Source organism: Poecilia latipinna, unplaced genomic scaffold (genome assembly GCF_001443285.1).
Source record: "Poecilia latipinna isolate Pla-1442-1.1 unplaced genomic scaffold, P_latipinna-1.0 Scaffold2455, whole genome shotgun sequence".
In the NCBI taxonomy this organism is placed as follows: domain Eukaryota; kingdom Metazoa; phylum Chordata; class Actinopteri; order Cyprinodontiformes; family Poeciliidae; genus Poecilia; species Poecilia latipinna.
The window spans coordinates 29549-39552 of NW_015115071.1; the positions used below are offsets into that span (position 1 = coordinate 29549).

General features: G+C 36.7%; 2 protein-coding genes across 2 annotated transcripts in view; both read left to right on the forward strand.

Annotated features, from left to right (window-relative positions):
• Positions 1 to 3951, forward strand: part of LOC106937872 (C-type mannose receptor 2-like) — a 21682-nt gene extending 17731 nt beyond the window's left edge. Inside the window, exon 5 of the mRNA XM_015019597.1 lies at positions 3599 to 3951. Within this exon, the coding sequence (XP_014875083.1) occupies positions 3599 to 3951 (353 nt within the window). The remainder of the gene's footprint in view (positions 1 to 3598) is intronic.
• A 2095-nt stretch (positions 3952 to 6046) lies between these two features.
• On the forward strand, positions 6047 to 8877 carry LOC106937867 (C-type mannose receptor 2-like). The gene is made up of 3 exons (XM_015019595.1): positions 6047 to 6414; positions 7461 to 7826; positions 8115 to 8877. Exons 1-3 carry the CDS (start codon positions 6051 to 6053, stop codon positions 8459 to 8461), a joined length of 1077 nt encoding a protein of 358 aa, XP_014875081.1. The 5' UTR covers positions 6047 to 6050; the 3' UTR covers positions 8462 to 8877.
• The last annotated feature ends 1127 nt before the right edge of the window (positions 8878 to 10004 follow it).

A 10004-nucleotide genomic window follows, 5' to 3' on the forward strand; every position in this document is an offset into this window, starting at 1 on the left:
ACACAAGGGAGGAAAATAATGTAAATAATGAAATGTTAACGCAGGTGTGTGTCTCCTTGGTTCTGTACTGCAGCATCAAATGTCTAAAGGACAATAATAAATTACTATTATTTTTTTTTATTATTGTCATTTGTCTTTATTGTCTTTGTACAGAAGCCCAACAAAATGTCTTTTCAGTCCAGTCGATTTACTATGTAAGCCTGGATTTGATCACTAGGCCAGTTTTATTTCACATGTGCCTACATGTGCAGCAGTAACAAACATTTTTATGAAAGTAAACTCCCTAAGCACGAATTTCCTCCAACAAAATGTACCATCATAATTCTCTACAGCAACTTAACTATTACTTTTACTGATTTTATACATATAGTATAGCAAAGTTTTAAAGGTGATTGTCTCCTCTCAGCACATATTGGAAAAAAAAAAACACACGTCAGGATCATTTGCTGATTGTTCTTAGAAAGTTCCAGAATAGCCCACTGCATTTTGGGAATTTTAGGAAACGTACAGCAATAATCCCAATGCAGCTGCAATTTACAGCTTTATTACATTTACACAAAGATAAATGCAATCCCAGACTTTCAAATAAATTGGACTTTGAGAAAAATGTAAGATGTTAAACATCGCATATGTACAAGCCACAGGTGATAGGCAACATTGTCCTTTGGACAATCAGATAATCTAGATCACAACACCATTCTATCGGTACACTGAAAGTCTCAAAATCTCGTGACATGTGTAACGTGCCAAATCGACGCTAAGAAACTTTCCGGGCTTAATGTGTTTGTCAGGTGGTTCCATCTCGAACCTTTGCGTGTGTATTTTAGCATTAAAAACGCTCCTGCTGATCCTCACAGCATCTTTTATGGAGATGCATCATTGCAAAAAGTTGCATTACGACCAAGACATTAACAACTAATGTACCTCTATGGGTCTGTTTGTTTAGTAAAAGTGTTGAGTCTGTTTCTAGAGTCAAGTTGCCGTAGGGAAATGATCAGATATAATCAGTACAAAATGCAAAAAAATACACAAATATTGTCAGCTAAATGTGTTGCTGTTTGCATCCTCTCTTCTCTTCATGTTATGCTTGTTGTTGTTTTTTTTTCTAAGATTAAAATATTATAATATATATATATCCTCCAGGTTTAATTTAATTTATAATGATTGTAATTTCCATACATTGTTTCTCAACTTAGTTGAATTCATATTTACTAAATTTTTATTTGGTCAGTTCTTGGTAAGTTTTTGATGCTGAAACTTTATACTGATTATAAAAGTTAAAATACAAAAACGTTAAATGATAGGGGTCCCAAGTTGAAGTGACAATTATTTTGTCTTATTTAAGTGTTTTTTATTTATTTTTTTTTTATTGTAATGTTGAAAATCAGAAAAGAACAGCATGCCACATTTTTGGTTAACTTTGTCATCAAATCCAACCACCAGGATCTGTTAACCCTCGAAAGCTTCACATTAAGAGTCAAATCTTCATTCAGGTCAGTTCCTCTGCCACCTCGTCTTATTGTTCCCTTTTAAGTGTGCAAAGAAACAGCTCACATGCATGGTGCTTTCCTTTTTGGTTTATTGAAATAAGGTCTCTAAGCAAACAAAATAATCAGTCATGGGTGAGGCTGAACATTTCCATAATTCTGCCTTCAGCTGAATTTCAGGACAAGGCTGTTCTCATCGAGAGGACAGAACCGTAAGTGTTTCGTCTGCTTGTTATTTAAAGTTGTGTTAATAACTTGTATGCGTCTACATTAAGCTGCAGTAGTCTGGAAATAGCACAGTAAGTGTTGTAGAGGTTGAACTAACAGTTATGAGAATTGAACTTCTGATCAGAGAAATGCAACCAAAGTGGCTGGAAAAAAAGAAAAAAAAAGCTGTAAATACCAGATATTCTGATAATCCTTGAGGGAAATATGTATCTGTCTAGTCTGTTGTTTGCCTTTTTTTAATTTTTTTTTTTTTTACAGTGGCTGAAAACATTTAACAAGAGTTTAAATGTGAAAAAGGTCACCTCCACTCGACCCAGCAACCATGCAGTGGAATCTATTTCTGTTTATTCTGACAAGTAAGTATCTCTTTATGATTACTACAGCTGATGTTTTAGTCTTAAGCATTTACACTTAAGATGTAAGCATGGTAACACGAGTATTCTGAAGTGAATCAAATGAAGCTGACAGACTTCTGTATGTTGAAACTCTTGTGATTGTATTTTTTGTGTTCAGCTCAGTGTTGCTTCATGGACTGTCAGCTCTATGAGTTTCTCTACATTAAAGAGAATAAGACCTGGACTGAAGCTCAGCAGTACTGCAGAGAGAAACACACTGACCTGGTCACAGTGACTAACATGAAGGACATGAAGAGACTCATCAGGAACTCACCAGGAAGTATGAAGGAAGCTTGGATTGGTCTGTATGACCAAACACATGGTACCAGAACTTGGTATTGGTCTCTGCCTGGAGTGGAGTTTGATGAAAGGGAGGCAAACTGGAAACATGGGGAACCAAATGATGCAGGAACTGAGAACTGTGGGATCATATGGAAACATCTCCAGTGGGGAGACGTATCATGTAACAGACAAACACAATTTATTTGCTATGACGGTAATGACCTGTACATTTATTTTTAATTCAACAAAGTTTTATTCAGATACAACTTTTCAGAGAGCTGTAAAATGTGATAAAAATGTATTTTTCTAATTGATAGTCTTAAGTTATCCTCTTCTGTTGTTGCTGCTAATGTTCTTCTCATCTTTCTTGAATTCCAACGATTCTGAGAAAGATTTTTTTAGACCTCTGTCTTCTGACTTTAATTCCACAGACAACAACACTTCAAAGAAATTCAATCTAATTGAAGAAGCAAAGACCTGGTTAGAAGCTCAGAGTTACTGCAGAGAGAAACACACAGACCTGATCAGTGGAACGAAGCAGCTACAGGATGAAGAACTGAAGATGATGTTAGAGTCTAAAGAAAATCACCAATATATGTTCATGGGCCTGATCAGAGACACCTGGAGGTGGTCAGATGGAAGCAGTTTTTCTTTCAGACACTGGAATAAAGGGTTTGATGATGAGCAAATCAACAGTGGTCAATGCACTGTGACTGTGTTTAATGATGGAGGCAGATGGAGGAATGAGAACTGTGATGAGAAAAAACCCTTCATCTGTTATGATGGTTAGTTTAAGTTTACGTAATATCTCTGCACAGACCGAAAAATATCTGATTTGGATTATTTTGATATGTTCATGTGCTTTTAAAATAAAATAGTCTTCTAGATTCTCCACAAATTCAAACAATCAAACAGTCAATTTGCTGCCCAAAAATGTTCCGGATACAAGACCCGATAGATTCATGCTTTCTTGTCATTTACAACAAATGTTTTACTTTGTCATTTGAATGCTTCTGGTTAAAACAAATCCAACCAGGGAATGTTTTGCCAATCTATTATTGATTGTACAAACTATGTCTTCAGTTTCTATATTAGCTTGTGGGAGAGGCATCAAGTGTGATTAGAAAATAAACTGGTTGAATTCATGAGGTTTGGTTGACAATTTGAACAATCCTTTGGGTTTTCTGTTTTCTGTTTCAATGACAGATAAAGTGATCCTGATCAGTGAAAAGATGAACTGGTTGGACGCCTTAACCTACTGCAGAGATCACCACCATGACCTGGTCACCATCACCAGCATGGATGATCAGAGGTGGATCCAGGAGAAAGTCAAGAACGCATCGACTTATTTCGTCTGGTTGGGTCTGCGCTTCCACTGCAAACTGAAATTCTGGTCCTGGGTTTGTCGTGAGGCGATTGCTTACAGAACCCAGGCAACCCAGACGTCAGGACGGACGGACAACTGTAACATGTCTGGAGCCATGGAGACAGGAGGACGACACATGTGGTTCCAGAGAAACGGCGGAGAGGAGCATAATTTTATTTGCTCTAAGATTTAAACTAAAAGGTTTATTCTGCTCTTCTCTGACATGCTTTAGTTGAGTTTTTTACTTTTTACCATTGTATTGGTATCAAACAGTTTTATGTTCTATTTGGTGTCTGTAAACATCTGGTTACATTCAGCCTCCCCGTCATGTGCTGCAGAACTTAAACTTATTTTATTATTTCTCCACTTTACTCGACACTCGGTGACTTAGTGGGGCAAATCATCTGACAGAGCCAGTGATTGGTCTGCAGTCACTTGTCTGAGTTTCTTGGAAGAAGGGAGTTAAAAGATTTACAGGAAAAATATTTCATTGATTTGTTTTTTGTGCTGCAACAGGCAAATGAGTACATCTATGGAAAATGATGACACAAATAGAAACCTTGGATTTTCATAGAGAACCAGAGTGAATCGAGACAGAGCTTCTTATTAGCGTTTCTGGTTTGTCTTTCATGTTTTTGCAAATATTCTACCTTTTTTTGACTAAATTATTGACATTCCTGACTATAACAAAGTAATCTAAACACCACTGACTGAAGCTACTCTCCCTAGCAGATGGTTATCTGTCCCAGAGTTGTATTATTTATGTAACCAAGCAACAGGCTTGAGTGACGCGTTTATTCAAATTGTCTCTTTGCCGACAAAAGCCGTCTGTTCTGAGGCGACGTCAACATTTCTCTCAGACCCGTCTTCAGCCGAACCATTCATCCAAACAGATGTAACCAGATGTAAGTCTCTTCTCTACTCATCATTTGATCGTGTTCCTGTTCTATTGTTAAATGTGTCATTTTTTTTTCATTTGCGGTGAAATCTCTTTTTATAACCATTTCAATGTTTTTTTTTTTTTGTATGTTATCTCTATACTGTAACATAATAATAAAAATAAAGTCCTCTCTGAAACTAACTGGCTCAAATGTTAGACATTTACCTTGATTTGTGTAAAGTTTCTTGAGGAAAGTAAGAAAGAAGAAAAACCTACTGTCATATATACAGCTCCCTTTGAGCAATGGACAATGTGTTTTCTTTTGCACTACCTTGCGTAGTGCCACGCGATACTTTTGGGTTCCCTCACAACAATGTGCTTACTCGTCAGTTCATGCAGCATCTTGAAGTCTTTCTGCTTCAATGTAAGGTTTCTGTGTAGTTTTTCCACGAATGTGATCTCGTTTGTGAGATATTAGCCATTACATCTTGTTCATTCAGAAACAAAGCCACTAAAAACTCATGTGAAAAATTAACCAGGAGAACAGAGCGTCTTTCCATAACCACTGAGAATTTGGCTCAACTTTAACCAAAAGACTATCAAAACTGTCGATGGTTAATATTTTTGTCACATGTATGCTTTCTGATTGTTAGGAATGAATCTCACTACTACAAGTGTGCAGCTGTATTCTAAAATCTCCATTTCCATCTACAAAACAACATTTTAATAAACCCAGATCTGGATGCTGCTCTCAGACTAATGATCTCATCCAGACAAACCAGCTGGACTTCCTCGTCTGTCCTGGATAGTGTACTCTCACAAATCCTCCTTTTCTGCTGCTATTGGTCTTTCACCTCTTGAAATAATTCTTGGATGTGTGTTTGAGGAGCAGCTGTGGCTCATTACATTTAGAAACTTGTGGAAATGCGAAAACAATGAGCCGATTAATACATCTTGCTGAAAGGATGCAACTGGATATGTATATTTTAAAGGGTTAAGACTCAAGATAAAATAGTTGAATGGATGAATACTCAAAAACAGCAACGTTTACAAAACCTGGCCAGAAAACATGTAATTGTCTAGAAAATAATCTGGATTAGTGGTAAACCTAGTTGAATTGTTCTTACTATTACAGACAGAATGTGTCTAAATAATCTACTTATTTCCCAACAGACATGACTCTTTGAAAACAAACTGTTGACCTTTGACCAAGCAGATATCAAGCTGAATTTTTTTCTTCTCATTCTGTTGGGTGAGTGCTTCTGAATAAACATTATAGTTATAGTTTACAGTTTTGATCAATTGTAAACCAGCTTCAGTGAACCAGCAAAGTTTTCAGATTACACATAAATAAATAAATACAAATCATTTACTTAATTTCTTTTCTCTTATTAACAGGCTATTTTTATTTCATGGACTGTCAGCTCTATCAGTTTCACTACATTAATGAGGAAAAGAACTGGACTGAAGCTCAGCAGTACTGCAGAGAGAAACACACTGACCTGGTCACAGTGACTAACATGAAGGACATGAAGAGACTCATCAGCAAATCACCAGGAACAATGACAGAAGCTTGGATTGGTCTGTATGATCAAACAAACGCACAGAGAACATGGCACTGGTCTCAGCCTGGAGTGGAGTTCAATGTGAATAAAACAGAATGGAACCATGATGAGCCAAATGATATATATATTGAAAACTGTGGCTTTATTTCAGAAAGTCTAAAGTGGGGCGACATCTCTTGCAACAGACAGAAGTACTTTCTCTGCTATAATGGTAAGATTGTTTTGTGTCATTAATTGGTCTTGTTTTTGCCCTTTTAAAATAAACATGAAAAAAGAAATACAATGATGAAAATGTTCCCACTTTTAAGCCCACAGTTAGAAACCAGAGACCATAATGAAATGTTTGCCTAGAGCCATCAAATCTTTTTTAAAACTAGCTAAGAACATCAGTAAAACTCACATTAATGCTGGTGGTAATGACACCTTGCTTACAGTAAACAACAGTAACTACAATCAGAGCTGCTTCAGTGTGTAAGTTTATTAAAACATCACCAGATTCTGTCATTTTCTCTGATCTGACCTGTGGCGTCATGATGAGCACCATGCTGTCATTCCACCACTGGCTGTGTAGGTGGTGTCCAGGAAACAAATTGATTATAGGTAAACATTTTGGAGGAAACCTAATCTGGTCCTGAGAAATGTCATTAATCCCACTTAATACAGAACAGCTGCTCTGGTTTTGTATTATTTATTTATTTATTTATTTAGCTGAATTTATCAGGTCTCCAAAATCCTGAGGTCTGAGGGGTCAGACCAGGAAGCAGAGATGCAGGTGGAGCAAGATTTCTGATAAATATCAAAAAGGTTTATGTCTCTAATTTTAGCCGTCCTCATTGACTCCCTGTTAAATCCAGAATAAAATCTAATTAAAAATCAAGCTTCTTCATTCATCAGAGTTCTGATTGTTAAATGCAGTTTGTTCCTAGTGGACACTTTTAAGTTCAGACTGCAGGTTTACTGCTGGTTCCTATAAGTAAAATAGGAAGCAGATCCTTTAGTTCTCAGGCTCCTCTCCTGTGGAAACAGCTCCCAGTTTTAGTTTGTGAAGAAGACACCCTGTCAACTTTTAAAACTTGGTTTGACAAAGCTTAAGTTATCCTGAGCTATTGCTTTAGTAATGCTGTCATACAGGGTAAGGCTGATGAAGGACAAACTGGCCACTTTCATAAAACTTAGAGTTTGAGGTTTTTTTCTTGGGGATCTGAAACTGTCCCCGACTTTTAACACATCCTGCTCTCATTGACTGTCTCTCCACAGAAAGAAAAACTTCAGATAAATTCTATCTGATAAAACAAAATAAGACCTGGCTGGAAGCTCAGAGTTACTGCAGAAAGGAGCACACAGACCTGGTCAGTGGACTGGACCAGGTGACTGATGAACAACTGAGGAATGTATTGAACTCGACAGGCAACCTGCAAAACGGACTACAATATGTGTTTATGGGCCTGATCAGAGACACCTGGAGGTGGTCAGATGGAAGCAGTTTCTCTTTCAGACACTGGAATCTACAGTTTAATGATGAGAAATTCAACAGCGGTCAATGCGCCCTGGTTGAATTCAGTGGTGAAGGCAGATGGAAGAATGAGAGCTGTGATGTTACAAAACCTTTCATCTGTTATGATGGTGAGTTTTTCCTTCAACATCTGTGACTATAAAACAACAATCTACTTGCTTGAAATACGAACTGGAATATTACAGATTATGTTGTAAACAATTCAGTCAATGAAAGCGTGAATTTGGCAGTCATTGACATGCTATTGTTCACTTTGCATTAACATGAATGTGTCAGTTCTGGGCGTTGCTGTTTTTCAAAGCCCAGACCAAAGAAGCATTTCCAGGCTTTGAAGAACTTATCGTCACAACAGCTGGATCAGAGATTTAGGTTTGATGTATTATCTGTTTCTCTCCCAGATAAACTGATCCTGATCAACAAAAATAAAACCTGGGAGGACGCCTTATACCACTGCAGAGATCACTACCATGACCTGGTCACCATCATCAACATGGATGACCAAATATGGGTCCAGGAGAAAGTCAGGAAGGCCACAAGTCCTCTAGTCTGGATGGGTCTGCGTTACACCTGCACTCTGGATTTTTGGTTCTGGGTCAGTGATGAGGTGGTCAGCTATAAGAACTGGGCCAAAGGTGAACCGATGGACGACTGTGACATGTCAGGAGCCATGGAGACGGGAAGACCATATCAGTGGTTCAAAACATTTGATCATATGCAGTTTAATTTTGTCTGCTATGTGTCTTAATTATTACATTTTTTTTTTGCTCTGTTAAAACCACATGTAAACTATTGATACAAATTTGCCACCACCCAGTTCCTGTTTTCACTCAGTCATGGTGTGTATTCTGTTATTGCCTGTTTATGCATAGTACAGTCATATCAAAAGTAATTTGCACTTAGCAGCTTTGTAAAGCTAAAAAAGCTCCATATCCAGGCTTATCAGTAAGCGCTTCACTCAATGGAGAAAGAATCTGAGATGAAGAGAAGCACACACACTTCCAAATTGTGCGTAAAGAAAGTATGGTGGTTTTAGTTCTCTAGGGTATATTTCTAATTAAAATATATATCTCTTTCAGCATGAAGATTTCAAACTAATGCTAATGTTGTTTTTCCGTGAGAAACTGAATTGCATAATTAAAGATGGATTCTTTCAGGTTTCAATACATCATGTCGTCTCACTTGATTTATGAATTTTGAGTCCTTTCTTCAAATGCATTTTTAAAGGTCCTGATTCTGCAAACTCTGCTTCTCCAGAGAGGTTAGTAAGTCATGTGATGTGTTTCATGAAAGCAACATCTGCTGCATGTTTTCCTCCACGTGTGGAATCAAAAGTAAAATATGACAATGATGCAACATGAACAACACTAATACAGTTCATGTGCTTTTTTTAAATTTAACTTTAAAACAATCTTATTCAGAACACGGGACCTTGGTTCTGTGCAACCAGCTCTTTTAACAAGCTCAGCAGTTTTACTGAAAGTGTTGTTTGTGCTTTTTTGTATAATCAATTCTGTCTGCTATAAAGATTGTAGAGAATTTAGAAAACCTGCTGCTTATCTTTGGTTTTCTAATTTTCTTTTTCACAAATTGGCCATTACTCCTTTTTGGCAATAATATACTTAAATCTACAAGTGTTTGTTGGTCCTATTTAATCTTCAGTTTATTGTAAGATAAAAAGATAATAACTGTGGAGGGAAGGGTTCTTTAACCCGTAAATTCTTTAAATACATTGTTTTACCACTTGTCATATTTTCATTGGTGTTCAATCCATTACCAGACACAAGTGATATGAGTGTGCACTTCTCCTTCACATTTATTCCACATATCATGTGTGGCTTTTTTGTGTCGTTATAATATCTGAGCTTTTTTGAAATGATAAAACTTTAAAAACTAATACTACTAATTATTTAGTATTGTAAGACATCTAGTGGTAATAACACAGTCCTTTCAGGCTTGTTGGGTTTTGGTTTTCTTTTGTGTTTAGATCTTTTTTTTTGCTTATTTATGTTCAGACCTGTTTTGCCATACTCAGTTCTTTGTGTTCATTATTGGTCAAAGAGTGTTGCCGTATCAAGTTCATCACAGGGTGTTTAGTTTCGCAAAATTTACTTTGAATATTTTGTGTACGGTAGACAATGAGGGGATACATATTTTTGATTTTATTGTGTTCTAATAAAACTTCTCAATATCAGGCATATTGAATTTAGACACCATTTATTCAAATGTTAACCTAAAACTGCTGATTTGCTTGAAACTCATTTTTCCATGTTGGACTGAAAAACGAGAAA

Excerpts from the sequence above, each read along its gene's own strand:
- LOC106937867 (XM_015019595.1), top strand. The coding sequence starts at position 6,051 with ATGGACTGTCAGCTCTATCAGTTTCACTACATTAATGAGGAAAAGAAC. Across the intron at positions 6,415-7,460 it reads GTACTTTCTCTGCTATAATG|AAAGAAAAACTTCAGATAAA; the intron begins GTAAGATTGTTT and ends GTCTCTCCACAG. Across the intron at positions 7,827-8,114 it reads ACCTTTCATCTGTTATGATG|ATAAACTGATCCTGATCAAC; the intron begins GTGAGTTTTTCC and ends TTTCTCTCCCAG.